This window comes from Cucurbita maxima, unplaced genomic scaffold, assembly GCF_002738345.1.
Source record: "Cucurbita maxima cultivar Rimu unplaced genomic scaffold, Cmax_1.0 Cma_Scf00004, whole genome shotgun sequence".
NCBI lineage: Eukaryota > Viridiplantae > Streptophyta > Magnoliopsida > Cucurbitales > Cucurbitaceae > Cucurbita > Cucurbita maxima.
In genome coordinates, this window is record NW_019272020.1 from 5,235,425 (window position 1) to 5,253,677 (window position 18,253).

The 18,253-nt window shown below is 31.9% G+C and overlaps 1 protein-coding gene and 9 non-coding genes across 10 annotated transcripts; 9 read left to right on the forward strand and 1 right to left on the reverse strand.

Annotated features, from left to right (window-relative positions):
• Nucleotides 1–7,578: 7,578 nt before the first annotated feature.
• Nucleotides 7,579–7,651, forward strand: TRNAK-CUU. The gene has a single exon. It is a non-coding gene; the product is annotated as a tRNA-Lys (tRNA).
• Nucleotides 7,652–7,779: 128 nt separating this feature from the next.
• Nucleotides 7,780–7,852, forward strand: TRNAK-CUU. The gene has a single exon. It is a non-coding gene; the product is annotated as a tRNA-Lys (tRNA).
• A 127-nt stretch (nt 7,853–7,979) lies between these two features.
• Nucleotides 7,980–8,052, forward strand: TRNAK-CUU. Its single transcript has one exon. It is a non-coding gene; the product is annotated as a tRNA-Lys (tRNA).
• A 128-nt stretch (nt 8,053–8,180) lies between these two features.
• On the forward strand, nt 8,181–8,253 carry TRNAK-CUU. The gene has a single exon. It is a non-coding gene; the product is annotated as a tRNA-Lys (tRNA).
• A 128-nt stretch (nt 8,254–8,381) lies between these two features.
• TRNAK-CUU lies at nt 8,382–8,454 on the forward strand. Its single transcript has one exon. It is a non-coding gene; the product is annotated as a tRNA-Lys (tRNA).
• Nucleotides 8,455–8,582: 128 nt separating this feature from the next.
• On the forward strand, nt 8,583–8,655 carry TRNAK-CUU. Its single transcript has one exon. It is a non-coding gene; the product is annotated as a tRNA-Lys (tRNA).
• Nucleotides 8,656–8,783: 128 nt separating this feature from the next.
• On the forward strand, nt 8,784–8,856 carry TRNAK-CUU. Its single transcript has one exon. It is a non-coding gene; the product is annotated as a tRNA-Lys (tRNA).
• Nucleotides 8,857–9,157: 301 nt separating this feature from the next.
• On the forward strand, nt 9,158–9,231 carry TRNAK-CUU. Its single transcript has one exon. It is a non-coding gene; the product is annotated as a tRNA-Lys (tRNA).
• Nucleotides 9,232–9,989: 758 nt separating this feature from the next.
• LOC111478212 (LIMR family protein At5g01460) lies at nt 9,990–15,619 on the reverse strand. The gene is made up of 14 exons (XM_023122378.1): nt 15,089–15,619; nt 14,919–15,004; nt 14,347–14,462; nt 14,103–14,213; nt 13,645–13,743; nt 13,413–13,535; nt 13,087–13,149; nt 12,918–12,982; nt 12,028–12,137; nt 11,829–11,943; nt 11,649–11,714; nt 10,686–10,796; nt 10,521–10,587; nt 9,990–10,423 (listed from the first exon to the last, which is right to left on the reverse strand). Exons 1-14 carry the CDS (start codon nt 15,436–15,438, stop codon nt 10,376–10,378), a joined length of 1,530 nt encoding a protein of 509 aa, XP_022978146.1. The 5' UTR covers nt 15,439–15,619; the 3' UTR covers nt 9,990–10,375.
• Nucleotides 15,620–18,168: 2,549 nt separating this feature from the next.
• Nucleotides 18,169–18,251, forward strand: TRNAL-UAA. Its single transcript has one exon. It is a non-coding gene; the product is annotated as a tRNA-Leu (tRNA).
• Nucleotides 18,252–18,253: the final 2 nt, after the last annotated feature.

Consider the following 18,253-nt stretch of genomic DNA (forward strand, 5'->3'; position numbering starts at 1 on the left):
GTTAAAAAATCTTTTTACCGTCACTATATAAACAAAACCATCTTTCTACATTTCATAAATTATTTATAAACTATTTTAAAAATTCATAAATATTTTTCCGTGTATATATATATATATATATTAATATCTTTTTTAAAACATTTTGAAAGAACAAAATGTTGATGACATTAAAACGTTGTTCAAACAAATTATTTACAATTTTCATTTAAAATTATTTTTTAAAATTTTTAAAGGATATTTTTATCCATTTAGTCAAATTTAGATTAAATTTATATATATATATATGCGCATGTGCATATATATATTCTTGAAATGTGAGGTTAAAAAGGGAAAAAAAATTGGGGCCATTAAAAAGCATAAAGCATAAAGTGTGTGACTTTATTGCATTTAATAACTAATTGGTCCCTTGATAATAATAATATTATTGAATTACCAAGCTAAAGGACAAAATTAGAGCGAAGTTCACGACTACCATGTAACTTTCCAATGTTGTAGGGCCTAAAAAGGGAATTTTATTCGTTACATTTATTGTCGTGTAAAATTAAAAACATCCGATCAAAATCCATCAACTCACCAGCTTTAATTCAATTTACTAGACAAGAAAGTGATGAAAATGATGGACTCCACGAGCTCTCGTGATTTTACTTTTTAAATTACTAAAATGTATCGTCCCAATCGATATAATTGTCCTCTATCTAACAAATGCAAGGCTTTGTTTGCACCTAACAATCCTTCTTTCGAGTTCGAAAACCGTCTCAAGGCTCCCTTCGTCCGTCCACTCGATTGTAACAGTCAAAGCTCACCATTAGTAGATATTGTTCGTTTTGACTCGTCGCGTATCGTCGTCAACCTCACGATTGGTTTAAAACACGTTTATTAAGGAGAAGTTTCTGCACTCTTATAAATAATGTTTCATTCTTCTTCTCCAACTGATACGAGATCTCATAACTCACCTCTCTTGAGGATCAACGTTGGCATACCGTCTAGTAACTGACTTTAATACCATATTTCTCTCGAACAAAGATATACTCCTTCTATAAGTTTATTGATCTTGATAGAGATCTACTCTCCATCTAAATTTACCCAATTTACTTGTCGCATTTCAATTACCTTTTTATCCAATCTAAGGACCCTAGGCAAACCTCGTTAATTTTGTTCGGAATCTAAGAACATCACTAGGTTTTGACCATGATTCCGATACCAATCGATAAGGACAACGAACACTCCAAGTATTTTTGCAATTATATGATATTATCCCGTTTGTACATAAGCCTTCATAATTCTACTTTCACAATCCTTGAAATGTCTCATATTAATTGAGACAATTGTTCTCGTTAATTCACGATGAATCTCTCTTTCATAATTTTGATTAAAAATTAAAAATTAAAATTAAAATTAAAATTTATTAAGAATAAGTTGATTAAAATAGTTTATAAATTAAAATAATATTTTTAATCTAACTTTTCCAATAATGATATGATACGGATTGCAAAGATTTGTGGTGGAAGAATAAAATCACTCCTGCAGCAAGCCACGTGTTCCAACAGATTTTGAACACCTTCTGCAGCTTTTTTCTTATTTATTTATTTATTTAATTTCAATAAAAATATTAACTCCCTAGCTAAAATATCCAATTTATCAACATAAATAATATATCTTTCTTATTCCTTTAATTATCTTTTGTTTGTTTATTAGTATTGATAATATTGTTTATGAAAAATAAATAAGTTTGAGAAATATAAAAAAAAATTATTTACAAAAATATTGAGATCTCAAATTTTATGAAAATTGTCAATAAATATACCAATAAAATGTTGATGATGAATATTAAAAAAAAAAATCATAAGAACAAAAAAAAAATTAATTAATTCATATTTTATAGTCATTTGAAAAATACTCATAAATTTTTAAATTTTTTCACGGTTTAAAAAAAAAATCTAAATAATACAATTAAACATTAAAAAAAAATCATTATAGTCTATTAATACTATATTTTAAAAGTACTTTTGAACTTTCAAAAGAATCTAACGACCGTTTAAATTTTAAAAAAAAAATACTTTAAAATATATCCTTAAACATTTTTAAAAATTTAAAAAAAAACACATTTAAACTTTTTTAAAAAATAAAAAAAAAAACATTTACGAAAAACAATATTAAAATATTTGTAGATAGTATATAAAGCTGTAATAATGTTTGAACTTTTTTTATAAAAGTAAACGTCGTTAATATTAGTTTAAAAATTTTATGGATATTTTTTAAAATGTAATTTTTTAATTTGATACCAAAAAATAAAAGGTGTTAATAAAACTTTTTAAAACTTAAGGATATTTTTTAAATATTATTAAAAGTTTAATAGTATTTTTGAAACAAGTTAGTTTGTATCTAAAATTAATAGTAATGTTTTTGAAAATTTTAATAACATGGTTGAAACTTTTATTTTTTGAATTAAACCATTAAAAAATATTATAAAATATATTCGAAAATAAAATAAGTGCGGATTTTATTTTCTTCTTTGGTAATAATAAAAATAGAAATCCAGAAACAACTCGAAATAATAATGAATTTGAAAATATTGCCCCCATACTCTTAGAAATTAAAAAAAGCAACCCAAAAATTTGCAAAAAGGCCCAGATTTGTTATATATATAGCCAAATATCTTAGGACTACCACCTCACAAATGGACAATACAAAGGAAATTGCGAGGAAGTTTCTTGGGGATTTTCAAATTGACCCCTCAAGAATCAATCATTTCCCTTCCGTTCATATTAAAGGGACACCTCTGCTAAAATTTAAAATACAAAAGCCTATGACCAAATTATTTGGGATAATTATATAATTTTATATCCCATAAAATAAAATAAATATAAATTATTAGTTTAAATTTGCCTGGTCGGTGGAATTATTGGACGTTGGAAATAAATAATATTCCAATATTTAAATTACCAAACAATATACCTTCAAACAATAATTTCTAAATTTTCATAAATTAATTAATTTTGGCCAAATAAAAATAATAATTTTAAAAAATATAATTATTACTTTATAATTTTAATCCATATATTTCAATAATAATTGGGATTCGCAGAATGTTGGTTGGATTTATTATTATTATTATTATTATTATTATTATTATAAGAGATGGGAATCACATGGGTTAGGGGATTGGAATGTTCAAAAGCTATGTCTCTCTCCTTCCTCGCTTATCTTTCTCTAATTACATGTTCTCTCGTTGAACTATGCTCAAATTGACGGTTTACACTAACCATTAAAAGAATAGAAAATCGTTTTTAATCTTTTTAGGTCGTTTTTGTCTTTAACTTTAAAAACGGCCCGTCCCTCTCTTCTTCATTACTTGTCTTTTCTAATCATTTCACGTTCTACCCACTTGTTTTTGTTCCCTCGTTTCTTCCATTTATTTCTTCTAAATCAATTGAATCATACTTAAATTGATCATTTAGATTTATTCGAAGTATACAACTTGAATCAAAAATACAAAATAATTTTTAATACTATAGATCGTTTTTGTCTTCAGCTCCAAAAAACGGCCTCGTCCCTCTCTTCTTCATAACTCCTCTTGTTTCTTCTATGATCGTTTCATACTTCCCCGACTTAGCTTTTGTTCTTCCTCCTCTCTCTTTACTTTTCTTTCAACTCAATTACGAAAAGTAAAAATTAAATTATCGATTTTTAAAATAATAATTATTTACTCTTCTAATTTTAATCTTTTACCATTGGTTATTACATCTCATGTATCAATTTCACACCATTAATGTGCAGTTATTACATGTGTCAATTTCACACCATTAATGAATATTCTGATCAAATCAATAAATATATAATATATTTAAAAAATAATAATAATAAACGAGCTTCCAAGAAAATTCGTGAATAATGACGATGATCGGTATAGATAGAGTTTTAAAGAAGTTGAAGCCATTTTCAAAAAGGACAAAGGGTTGCATGTTACTTGCTACGCTTTCATTTTTTCGTGCCATAAAGAATGAACATGTCCCATGAACTCTACGCTTTGTTTTGTGGTTTAATATTCTTCGGGATTTGATTTCTGACCCGCCCTATAGTTTTTTAATTAAAAAATAAACGTGTTTTAATTAATGGAATTACATTTGAGTTAAGTAAATACAGTCATAATTTCCTACCTCGACAATTAATTAAGTTTGTGAATAAAACCTTAATTATTTAAAAGAATCACGCCCAAGATTCGAAATTTTCGTAGTCACTAAATATATAACAGTCTAAGCAAAATACGGTTATCTTTAGAGTCATTATGATAAAGTTACAAAAAAAAGAGATAGACATTGTTGGTATAGATAATAACTTTCAATTCTTTTTAAGTCTTTTTTTAGACATTCTATCCTAAGATTCGCTCACGTCCCCTTCTTTGCTCGGGTATTATACAACAATTATATTTACATGATTCTCTTGTACTCGTATAACCCACAAGCGTGAGATTAGAATTTGAATGGTTGAATGGCAATGGACCACAAGAATTTCACTGAATACTCCATTTCCACACATTCAGTCAAAAGAACGAGAAAAATATACATCATCAATTTAAATATATTTTAACTAAGTTAAATCATATATCTTTGATATAAGCCATAGATTTAAGAATCTGTTACAAGAAGACATCTCCACCATTGATGGGAGTTAAGACGATGATTCACAACACAAGTCAATCTGCAGCTCGATTTTATAACCGTTCAATCCTCAGCTATTGCAAGAATGTCCGAGATTCTTCACATTGAAATCACTCAATTCAATAAAAATATCAATAAAAATATCTTTGGGAGCGAATGATTTGTACTCAAATTCGATAATTTGAAATTATTGGTACAATTACGAAGGACTGTAATAATTTGGTTGAAATATCAACAAACCTTTATATTTTGAAATTTATTTAATTTTAGTACTTTTAGTAAATATTTAAATTTATTTCCATTTTGTAACTTTTTATTATGATAATTTTTTTATTATTACATAACCAATTTAATAAATTAATATTTTATGAAAGAAAAAAAAAATCGTTTTTTCCGTACAGAGTACTCTGAAAAGGACTCTGTCAAAGCTTTGGTTTCTGACATACGGATGGATTTTTGTAGTTTTCTGCTAAAATAAGGGACCATTAATTAATTAATTAATTAATTATTTATTTATTAATTATTATTAGGAGTAATTGAAAAGAAAAATAAAATTTTAATATTTGATTTTAATAAATAGAAAAAGTAAGTTAGACCAACCCAACTAACTTTTCAAAAGATTTCAATGAAGATAGTATTTTTTTATTATAAACTTATGATCATTCTCTAAATTAGCGACTTTCATCCAACAACATAAAAATTAATAAGTTTTGAGATAATGAATGATATATTTTTTTTTTTTTTGTGGGAATTTTTTTTTACAATAAAGGGTATTATAGTATTTTTAGATTTTTATGATATAATTATTTTTATTAATTTAATGATAAAAATGAATTTTGACATCATCAAATTTGGATACTATGGTACTATTTTTCTGTTGTCACTTTAATAAAGGAAAAAAAAAGTTATTGTGGTGAGGATACTACGTGTCGTCAAATTGCTTCACAAGATAGGACGATGCATGATCTTTGGTGTCGCTTTCTGCCGCAAGAGATCGAATCCGTGATGAACTTGGCCGACTTGTCGGTTGTCGTATCCTGCGTGAGGCTGCCAACTACATGTCGTTACTGTATAATAATCGCTAACGTGGAGATTTGAATCTTTTACCACATCACAGAGAGGCCGTACAATATGAGCTTTACACCCGACTGCCATGTGGATGCCTTTTTTGAGGTCCACGTCATGTGAGATGTATCCTGGAAACTTCCATGAAACTTCCTTTGTCCATGTCACAAACCGAATTCAATAATAATAGTAATAATATATTTCATATAATTTCATATCTTTAAATTTTGATTTTCAAAATGGGGTTTTTATTCATCTAAATTCATTAAATAATGACAATTTTCATATTAATGTACATATATTTTTAAATAAGACATGACTTCGGTGAGTTTAACAAGCATATTTGATAAGAATTACGGTGTTTCAAATGTTTCAACTGAATCTATTAAACGATTCAAAGTCAAGAAGATTCAATAAACATTCATTCTTCATCTACAAAATGGCTTTCCTCGACTGATTAGTGAAGTTTTCATCACACATGGAGGTAAAAACTCATTTTATCCTACTTTCACTTTCACTATGTGCCTAAAGGTATCAAAAACTTCTCTAATTTGGTTTTGAGTCTATCTAGCTTAGTTGGTAGAGCGCAAGGCTCTTAACCTTGTGGTCGTGGATTTCTACAATTTTAAAATGGTTATCGAACTCAATTATATATCAAAAATTGTCTTATATTATTATTTATTTTTAAAATCTAGAAAATGATGAAGTGGATCTGAGATTGAACCCAATGATTTGCACATGTAAGTCTGTCTAGCTCAGTTGGTAGACAAGGCTCTTAACCTTGTGGTCGTGGGTTTCAGCCCCACGATGGGTGTTTAAAATTTAGAAAATGATGTAATGGAGCTGAGATTGCACGCAATGGCTTGCACCATGTGAACCAGTCTAGCTTCAAACTTTGTCCTACATTATTATTTCTTTTTAAATTTTACAAAATGATGCAGTAAACTTTTGATCGAAACCAATGGTTTACACTATGTGAGCCTGTCTAGCTTAGTTGGTAGAATAAAAGGCTCGACCTTGAGCGTGTGGGTTTGAGCCCACGATGGGATTTTGTTGTCTTACTATTTCTACCCTTTTAAAAATATTGTCGTGATCCATTATTATTCAAATTTTGTCATATATATTTATTTATTTTTAAAATTTAGAAAATGTTGTAATGGACCATAAATGGAACCTAATGGTTTGAGCTATGTGAGCCCGTCTAGCTCAGTTGGTAGACTGCAAGGCTCTAACCTTGTGGTCGTGGGCGTTTTTTTTTTTAAATTGTTGTCGGCTCAATTATTATTCAAACTTTGTATTTATTTTTTAAATTTGGAAAATGTAGTGGAACTGAGATCGAACCTAAATGTTTTGCACCATGTGAGCCCATCTAGCTCACTTGGCAGAGCACAAGGTAATTAACTTTGTGATCACGAGTTCTTGTCGGACTCAATTATTATTCAAACTTTTCCCTATATTATTATTTATTTTTTATGTTTAGAAAATGATGTAGTTGACCTGAGATCGAACCTAATAGTTTGCACCAAACGATCCCGACTAGCTCAGTTGATAGAGTGCAAGGCTCTTAACCTTGTGGTCGGGAGTTTGAACCACACGGTGGGCATTTGTTGTCGGGCTCAATTATTATTCAAACTTTGTCCTATATTATTATTTATTTTTTAAGGTTAGAAAATGATGTAGTGGACCTGAGATCGAACCTAATGGTTTGCACTATGTGAGCCCGTCTAGCTCAGTTGGTAGAGCGCAAGGCTCTTAACCTTCTGGTCCTGGGTTTGAGCCCCAGTTTATTTATTTTTTATGTTTAGAAAATGATGTAGTGGACCTGAGATCGAACCTAATGGTTTGCACAATGTGAGCCCGTCTAGCTCAGTTGGTAGAGCGCAAGGCTCTTAACCTTGTGGTCCTGGGTTCGAGCCCCAGGGTGGGCGATTGTTTTTTAGAATTGTTGTCGGGCTCAATTATTATTCAAACTTTGTCCTATATTATTATTTATTTTTTATGTTTAGAAAATGATGTAGTGGACCTGAGATCGAACCTAATGGATTGCACCATGCGAGCCCGTCTAGCTCAGTTGGTAGAGCGCAAGGCTCTTAACCTTGTGGTCCTGGGTTCGAGCCCCAGGGTGGGCGATTGTTTTTTAGAATTGTTGTCGGGCTCAATTATTATTCAAACTTTGTCCTATATTATTTTTATTTTTTATGTTTAGAAAATGATGTAGTGGACCTGAGATCGAACCTAATGGATTGCACCATGCGAGCCCGTCTAGCTCAGTTGGTAGAGTGCAAGGCTCTTAACCTTGTGGTCCTGGGTTCGAGCCCCAGGGTGGGCGATTGTTTTTTAAAACTGTTGTCGGGCTCAATTATTATTCAAACTTTGTCCTATATTATTATTTATTTTTTATGTTTAGAAAATGATGTAGTGGACCTGAGATCGAACCTAATGGTTTGCACCATGCGAGCCCGTCTAGCTCAGTTGGTAGAGCGCAAGNCTCTTAACCTTGTGGTCTTGGGTTCGAGCCCCAGGGTGGGCGATTGTTTTTTAGAATTGTTGTCGGGCTCAATTATTATTCAAACTTTGTCCTATATTATTATTTATTTTTTATGTTTAGAAAATGATGTAGTGGACCTGAGATCGAACCTAATGGATTGCACCATGCGAGCCCGTCTAGCTCAGTTGGTAGAGCGCAAGGCTCTTAACCTTGTGGTCCTGGGTTCGAGCCCCAGGGTGGGCGATTGTTTTTTAAAATTGTTGTCGGGCTCAATTATTATTCAAACTTTGTCCTATATTATTATTTATTTTTTATGTTTAGAAAATGATGTAGTGGACCTGAGATCGAACCTAATGGATTGCACCATGTGAGCCCGTCTAGCTCAGTTGGTAGAGCGCAAGGCTCTTAACCTTGTGGTCCTGGGTTCGAGCCCCAGGGTGGGCGATTGTTTTTTAAAATTGTTGTCGGGCTCAATTATTATTCAAACTTTGTCCTATATTATTATTTATTTTTTATGTTTAGAAAATGATGTAGTGGACCTGAGATCGAACCTAATGGATTGCACCATGCGAGCCCGTCTAGCTCAGTTGGTAGAGCGCAAGGCTCTTAACCTTGTGGTCCTGGGTTCGAGCCCCAGGGTGGGCGATTGTTTTTTAAAATTGTTGTCGGGCTCAATTATTATTCAAATTTTGTCCTATATTATTAATTATTTTTAAAATTTAGAAAATGATGTAGTGAACCTGAGATCGAACCTAATTGTTTGCACCATGCGAGCCTGTCGCTCAGTTAGCCTCGCGCTCGTGGGTTTGAGCCCCACGGTTGGTGTTTGTTTTTTAAAATTGTTGTCAAGCTCAATTATTATTCAAATTTTGTCTTATATTATTTTTTAATTTTAGAAAATGATGTAGTGGACCTGAAATCGAATCTAATGGTTTAGACCATGCGAGCCTGTCTAGCTCAGTTGGTAGAGCGCAAGGCTCTTAACCTTGTGATCGTAGGTTTTGAGCCCCACGGCGGGCGTTTATTGTTTTTCAAACTTTGATGCAATGGACCTAAGATCAAATCTAATGGTTTTCACCACTTGAACCTGTCTATCTCAATTGGTAGAGTATAAGGTTTTTTACTTGTGGTCGTTTGTTTGAACCCCACTGTTGACCTTTGGGTCGGTCGGGCTCAATTATTATTATAACTTTTTCCTATATTATTATTTCTTTTTAAAATTTAAAAAATTATGTAGGGGATTGAGATCGAACCCAATTGTTTGGGTTATGTGAGCCTGTCTAACATAGTTGTTAAAGCGTAAGGCTCTAAACCTTTTTGTCATGGGTTCGAACCCCACGGTGGGCTTTTGTTTTTTTAAATAAGGTCCGTGGGTGTTTTTTCCTTTCTTTTTTTTTTCTTTTTTTTTTTTTTAATTTTTTCCTCTTAACGGACTTAATTATTAGAGCGCAAGGTTCAAAATTCGGAAAATGATTTAGTAGTCTTAACGATGTAGTCGAGGGAGATAGCCCCACGCTGAGCGTTTTTTGGATTTATACTTTTAAACTTTGTTCTATTGTTGTTTCTATAATTAAGAATTGTTGTTGAGCTTTAAATTATTTTTCAAAATTTTTCTTATATTATTATTTATTCTTCGAACAGTAAGCTAATTTAAAAATGTTATAAACCACAGCCAAACCAACCATGGAATTTTTAGAGCTTCCAAATTCTCTTGTTTTTTTTTTTTAATTTTGAAGGTCCACTGATACAAATAAAGGCATAAATATAAAGCGGAGAAGTGATACAAGAATTAATCCTCAATTGGCTTATATTACAAAGAAATGCCTTTCCTAAGGAATCATTTTCCAGTGTGCAAAGAACCAACCAACCAACCAACCAACCAACCTTCAATTTTACATGCTTACCCGAATGTATAACAACACAAATTAAAGAAACAATACATACAAAAGCCTTTTAAAGTACAAACAGTCGCACCACTCACCATGTCATTTTGTATATGGAGGTCAGTCAACTCTCTGGATGTTTTCTGCCAACTTCACAAGATTCAACAATGAAAGTCTCCGCCGAACACGACCTTCAAATCAAATTAGTCTAAAAAGGATGACGAACATGAAAGAATTTATTGGCTTAGTCGGTCTTTGATTTGTCGAGGCAAGAAATACAATTATGAGGAGAGCTGGAACCTGCCAGAAGGCTTTTTTCTTCTCCATCCCTTGAAGTTTACAATACAAAAGGAGATACCATGGTGGCATTAGAACCAAAAATTGGGGTTTAAAGAACAAACTAGTGCATTAGTTTTGGAAGCTTACAAAGGCAGCATAATACACGAAGGTCAATCCTGCCAACGCAACGAATGCTATTTGGAAAACATTATACCTGCAATGCAACAGCCAAGTATATTCAACCAAATAAAAAGCACAGATGGCATGGATTCAGGATCAAAAATATCAGTGGATAAAATTCTCATCACTCACTTGTACAAATATCTGATACCACGAAGAGACTGCAATGTGTGTCCAAAGATTTCTTGTGCTGCAGTTGCTCGTGCATAGTACGCAAATGCCGTGGAGCAAAACTGAATCACACTATAAAAAGAAAACAGACATGATATAATCAGTCAAACAACTTGATTAAGATACAGAAAGAACCCTTCTAATGTCAGCCATAGATGACAACTAAATAACAACTGCTCAACATTTAACAAAGATCTTCCTAATCTTTGGGTCAGACTTTTTTCTTTTAATGAAAAGAATGACTTTCATTGAAAAGGAATAAATCTCGAGTTTAGACTAATGAGAACATCTTAAATTCATCCACCAGCATCACAAAAGAGACAAGCAATCAATCTCGTGCTTGTCGTCTGGAGAGCCTCATATCTTTAAAAAAAAATCAAGGTAGTGCCTTTCTGGGTTCCTTCTGTGCCTTCACACAAAATAAAACTACAGCTATGCACCTAGGGCTGACACATAACACAACGTAAAACTGCACAGTCAACAATTGAGCTCCTAGAAAGGAAGGGGACAGGCAATTAGAATAAAAGTCAGTTATTTGGCACTAATTTAAATTACTTTAATCAACCGAAGCCTCAATATTTGGTAGGGGGACTAATAGGATTTGTAATGATAGAATAGGTCAGGGGTTCTATTTTCCAAACAGAGAGTTTTGTGTAATCATTCTCCCTTTTTTCTTCAAGTCAATCAGTGACGTTTTTGTAACTCCTTGATTAAGGAGAGGGATTTGAGACACCATGTCCCCTCACATCCCTGTTTGTACATCCTTTGAAATTAATGATAGTTTCTCATACTTATCCACAAATGTATCCCGGGTTTTGTTGCCCCAAACTGTTTCTTCATTGGTGATCATTATTGGCCAGCCTCCACCGTAGAAGTTCTAATACAAATAGTAGATAATAAGCAATAATAATTGAGGATCCTAACCTGATAGAGCATAGGAGGATGAGCCCCACATTAAACAGGAAAGAGCTCATCAGAGTGGCTCCCCACCTGTATACAAGAATAGATGGAAGAGAAACAAAAATGTGACGTGAATTTTGAGCAATCAACAGCTGGACAGACAAAAAAAAGGAACAAACTCAAAACTAAGAAAACTGTAAATACTTCATAGGATGAATTGTGATAAAAACTAGTCTCAAGCCAAGCATCATGGCTCCCGCAATCACTGCTAGAAGAAGGTAGAAGCAGAAGAATGCAAATGCTGCAGTTCCAAGAAGACCTAGTGACATGGGAAAATAATCTTCATATCAACATTTATCACAGAAAAAAGCATGAAAGGAAAATGTGAGGATAAGAACTGTACCCCAAACATCATCCAGCTTGATAAAAACTTCATTTAGAAAAGGAGACAGCGGGGGATCAACTAGTAGATATATAATGATATGTACAACCCAGGCCACTGAAACAATCAACCTGCAAACAGAAAGAATAAAAAAGGAATATACTTGCTTAAGAAATTGATATCCCAACAATGGAACATAACTACTTCAAAAAAATTAAAAAAAAACAAGGCCTTAATTTTATGAAAATGTCGATGGAAATATCGATAAAATGTTGTTGTCGATAGATATTTTTGGAACATATATATATATATATTAATTTTACACTTCTTAACCAAGTTTAAATGCTTATTTATATTATATTCATTGTAGCGACATTTTGTTGCTCCATTTTTATGATTTATCGGTCTTTTTTACTACATAATGGAAATATCAGTTCACCCCTTATGTCGATGTCAACCACATGGATATGTCGAAATGTCAATATGTCGACGGAAATTTAATATACCCAGGTGGAAACTAGGTCAACTAACTTGTGAAGAAAAACAGAGAAAAAAAAAAAAAGTGGAGTGGACATTATCTATCTTCAGTAAAAGCCCAAGTTCCTGACTTTGGAAGAACAACAACATTTTATCAATCTTTCCACCAAATATTTTAAATTCGAGAGCTCAACTTGTCACCAAAACAAAAGGAAAAGAACCTCCAATATGATCTACCCCCTTAATCTAGCAACATATAGCAAAAATTGCAAGATGTCGTCTCCTTCACTCTTCAACAAATCATCGTACACGGTTAAGCACCTATTTTTAAATAAAGTGTGGATGTGAAATAGATGCTAAAAAGAAAGAAAGAAAGAAAGAAGAATATGTAATGCTTTAACACAAAAATCTAGGGGGAGCATAACTTCACTCACCCCAAAACTCCCAACACAAGTTTTGCCAAGTAGCCAAGAACAGTCAATGCCCATGCAGTCTCCGCCTGTGGTTCAGCATATTAATATTTTCATAAAAAAGATAATAGAAGTTAGTGCAATTGTACAATAGAAAAGATAAATAATAATAACAATAAATCCAGCAGTCCACCTTTTCTCCCTGTGGGTACATCTCTTCTAAAAGATTTACATCTTCTTCCAATTGAAGCAACTCCTACAAAATTAAACAAGTAGATGCCACAATATACACGTTAAGAATTGAGAATGAACATCTAAGATCAAACTTAGTAATGTATTGAAGTTCTCATCCGACAAAAACGACGCTCACAAGACTTCTAACAAAAGCTGAGGATCTTCAGCAATTATGTGATAATAGTGAACAATGCATTTAATCAAAACCAAAACCAAATTCAAAATAAAAGGAAGGATAAAGCCCAAAAGAACATCAGCACCAACATTGTCCAGGGTGAAACATACCTTCTCTACAGCCTTCACATTTTTTCGCCATTTTCTACCCTTAGAACCACTTCTTTCTTCTTGATGGAGTGCATCAGCAGCTTTCTTCAGTTCTCTTGCCTTTTTTCCCAATTCTGTTGCTTCCTGCAGGATATTAAATAATAACTTATTGAGAGATAGAAATTAGCAAGTCCATCCCACCATTAAAATAATAACGAATGTGCATTATGAATTATGAAAAGCTAAAAAGCACCTTGATATACTGTGAACGAGTGATAACAGCCTTTGGACGCCTAACGAATGAGAAAATGAGGCCCAAGGGCAGACAAGCAATGCCAACACCTCCAAATATCTAGTGGAGACAAAAAGAAAAAAAAAAAAGATCAGCATAATGTACTTTGATTATTGTGAGATTAAACAGTAGGAAAAATTGTCCGTAGATTAAGAAGTAATAAATTTATAAACACCAAAAGTTTTGCTTCATGAAAATAACTCACTAGCGATCTTTATATGGCACGATGGGCAGTATACATAAATTCTACTTGAAACATTTGTCAATAAATTCAATATCATGCTTCCTTGTGATTTCCAACTAATAGACAACCCGGTTGGCCATAAGAGAAAGGGAAAAGTACTTGTATTTAAATTGTTCACTATTTTAAAAAAGATGGATATCCAGTGGTTTCTTCCAATCTCCATCAATTAACTTACAGAGAAGAGTACGGATCCAACAATAGTGGCAAGAGCAACAACATATTCGGGAAAAGTAGTGCGCATTGTCCATGTTTTCTCTGATGAAGCATTTGCCGTGAATGCCGAACACTACAACACAATGAATAAAAGTAGTCAAGTAGATGTGCATTTGTCGAGGCCTGAAAATCCATAATTAAAACTGCCACCTGAAAACCAAATAGAACCATATATGACATGTAGAATTTGCACACAAGAGTAGAACCTGGTGGGCACCATTTCCAATGCATGGCTGGCTGCTAGAGAACTCCCATGAATTCGGAAAAGAAGCAGTGTTTGAAGAGAGATGCATAACAGTAAAGTCAACTTCTCCAACGAACCCTGATAAATATGCCAGCGAAGTTCATTAGTTAAAAAGCATGGCAATTTTCCGAACGGAAACTAAGGCTTGAATGGAAATAAGAAAATATTCTAATTTAAATACACATCTCCATCAACTGAAAGAACGTTGATATGCTACAGTAACAAAGCCATGAAATGTATCAATTCGTCACTTGGCTATTTTTTAGGTATAGTGAGAACGTAATTCTAAGGGAAAGCAAAAATTCAAAGCATTGTAATCATATTCCAAACTTCCGTTCGCTGGAATTTGAGGAAGAAGTCCACATTCCAATTTTCATGAGTAGACAATAAATGAGCGTAAATCGAAGCAAGTTTAATGTTGCCTTCAACTTTATAATCGTCACAACTTATAAATACTTCTTACAGTCGAAGTTAAAAACGAAATGTAAGAACAACAAAATGTAAAAATCCACAAGAATGAGCATAAGAGCTGACCGTATAAAATTCCCAACAGAAGAGCACAGACAATGGCCATTACCACAACCCATATCATGGCGCTTTTCATCCGTTCCCCAATGCTCCTTCACAAAGATAACACAAAACAAATAAAGCCTCACATAATGAATATAATATATTCAGAAAAGACTCCAATTCTAAGCAATTACTTGTCCTGGTCTCCTTCGTAGTAGAACATGGCAAAAGGAATAATGAAGAAGACGAGAAGAGCATCGACGATATAGATAGCGAGCCATAGATCCTTCATCGGCAATGTAAGGTTACATGCACCGTTATACAAAGCGTGCTTGCATGCCTGTCGGTTAGCGACGTCGGCCGGTAACATCAAAATGGATATCAACGCAATAGACAGACCGAAAACAACGACAAATTTAGGAAAATACGCCTGGTTCTTGTCATCAGGATGCTGATAATTAATCAGAAGGTACACATTGAAGATGAATACAATCACACAGACGACAATAGCGACGATTACGAGAGCGAGATTGAAATCGCCCATCGTTCACGAACTCCCGATTCGAAACCAGTAAGAAATCGAATCGAAGAGATCGTTGAATAAACAACAATCAGGCGTCCTCTTCGCTTCGAAATTCGAAATGGAGCTTCGCGGATCTCGCTCGTCTCGGGAAAAATATGGAAAAGAGGAAAGGGAAATAGGGCTAGATTCCGAAATTCCGATGACATTGTTTGATGAGAAGCGAGTCAAGGGATGAGAGGTTGAAATTACGATTTTGTCCTTCCGAAAATGATGAATTTAGAATCAGACAGAATTGACAACGCGTTCTGTGGGGGTATAAAAGTAAATTAGAAAAAATTGTCGAACAGAAATTGACGGACGTTCCGTCAAAATTTCTGTTTTCTCGTAAGGCATTGGTATGGGAGAGAACAATGGGACGGTTTCCACTGCGGAAGCGGCTGAGTAATATTTATTTAATTTATGTCATTAAATGGCTAAATTATTCCAGGTTAAGTTACCAAATTAACCCTAACACCAATTTTTTTTTAAATTAATTAATTTATTTATTTATAATGTCACCTCAATTTATATTCCTATTGAATTCACAACTCAACTTTTTTTTTTTTTTTTTTTTTTTAGTTTTTAAAATTTTTAATTATTTAATATANTTTTTTTTTTTTTTTTTTTTGTTGAGTTTTTAAAATTTTTAATTATTTAATATATCTTACATACAAATAAAACAACAAAAGATAAAATAAATTCTTGAAAAAATAGAGAGAATTTATAATGAACTTTCGTTCTTCATCGAACAATATCAAATGATACGTTCTAATCTTTCAAATAATTTCTTTTCGATCGAGTTAATTGAAAAGGGTTGATTTTTTTAATAGTAGAATTCAAACCCAAACATCTAACAACATCAAATGACATGTTGTTGTTCTACCCGTTCAAATAATTTATCTCGATCAAGTCAGTTGAAAAAGCACGTGTCGTCACGATCGAGTCAGCTTAGAGAGTTCTACGACGATCAATGATATCGAGAGCTATATTTTCAGGTTAGCTCGAAGCTTATACCAACATTTCTTACAGGCTCCGACTATCTTCCATCCTTTTGTTGAAAGTGATTGTTTAAACACAATAAAACTACGACTCTGTTTTGCGATCTGATTCTCCCCATCCTCCATTCCTCTTTTTTTTTTTCTTCTTCTTCAATATTTTATCTTTCTTCATTCCCTTTTGCAATGGTTCGTTCTTTATAGGCTTCTTAGTTGAAGTACCTAATTTTGCTAAGTTTATATGGAATTAGGCTCGTTGGTTACGTGCTTCCCTGGGTTTGGCTTAGAAAATGGTTAAAGTTTGGTAGTTATCTTCAATTCGGTTGCTTCGTGTTTTAACCAATTTTATTATTATGGGTGTATTTGGTTAGGCTAGGTTGAGTTGGAAAATCCTTTGGACTAACCAAAATAAAATTCACAATCCAACTCAACCTAATCTTTTATTTATGGATTGGATGGATTGAATTGTCAGAGTGGTTCTTTTTTTAATTATTTAAAAATGTATACTTATCTATAATATATATTATATTAATTATTAAAATCTCATAAAATTTAAATTTCATACATTTATAAGTCGCAACACATCATTAATATTGATTATAATTGTCATTAACTTTCATAATAATCTCAAAAGTAAGTTACAGAGTTGAAATCTTTTCAGGTCAGTTAGGTTAACCTGACCAAAAAAATATCAAGAATCGATTCAAAATTTTTTATTTTTAAAAAATTAAATCCAGAAAAAATCTAATCGAACCCAACCTTTATGGTTTGTGTTGATTTCTCGAGTTATATAAACATGTCGAATTTTTGTAGGTAGTAGGTTGTATCGTGTTCAAAAAGTGATTCTATTATTTATACAAATATGTCATAATTTTTTTTTTTTATGATCAATCACTTTAACGTTATTTTTTGATAATTCAATCTCGTGTTTCTTAAAAATAGTTTCTGAATTAATTAAAAAAAATTAAATGTTTTTATTTTTTATTTTTTAAAGATTAAAAAATCTGAATTCACTCCATGGTTTGATTACCTTAGTATATGTATACATTAATATACCTATCACGTTTATTTAAATATTATATCCCAGTTTTTAAATTGGGGTTTATTTTAAATAAATAGGGACAAAACAATATAATATGAAAATTAGTAAAATAAAACTAAAATTTATAAAAGCATACCTTTACTTGAAGAGGATGATTCCAATTAATTCTATGACTTATTTTTTTTTTAATCCATTTTTACTTTTAATATTTAAATTTCTTTCCAAGCAACTTATATCAACATTTATTAAAATAGATGAAAAAATTGATATTTTTTATAGCAAAAAATTTAAACATGTGCATTAATTGTTTTAAAATTTTCCGATGAAATACAAATTTTTAAATTTCGAAATATAATTTAAATTATATCGAGTTTTTATTTTATTTTTTTTATTTTTAATTTAACCTAAAATTTACAATTGTTTTATTTTTTAAATCAACATTATACAACTAGAACTAGTAATAATAATAATAATAATAATTAAATTACGTGTTGCATTAAGATGTTTATTAAAACAAATTAAAGTGAATGAGCAAAATTGGTGGAAGAGGTTTATTTTCTCATGTGTAACGCAACCCATAACGAAAAAGCTATTTAAATTCCATTTGAACCAGTTTTTGATAAAATATTAATTATTTTAATTATTTTAATAATTTGTCATTAATATGAACAGTCAGCAGGTTTGCCCGAGTGGTTAAGGGGGAAGACTTAAGATCTTCTGCACATAAGTGCGCGTGGGTTCGAACCCCACAGCCTGCAGT

Bases quoted from the DNA above. Each gene is read 5' to 3' on its own strand.
- LOC111478212 (XM_023122378.1), bottom strand. From the start codon at position 15,438: ATGGGCGATTTCAATCTCGCTCTCGTAATCGTCGCTATTGTCGTCTGT. The intron at 11,944-12,027 runs GTACAGTTCTTA...CCATGTCACTAG, and splicing joins CAAGCTGGATGATGTTTGGG to GTCTTCTTGGAACTGCAGCA. The intron at 10,588-10,685 runs GTGAGTGATGAG...GTTGCATTGCAG, and splicing joins GGTATCAGATATTTGTACAA to GTATAATGTTTTCCAAATAG.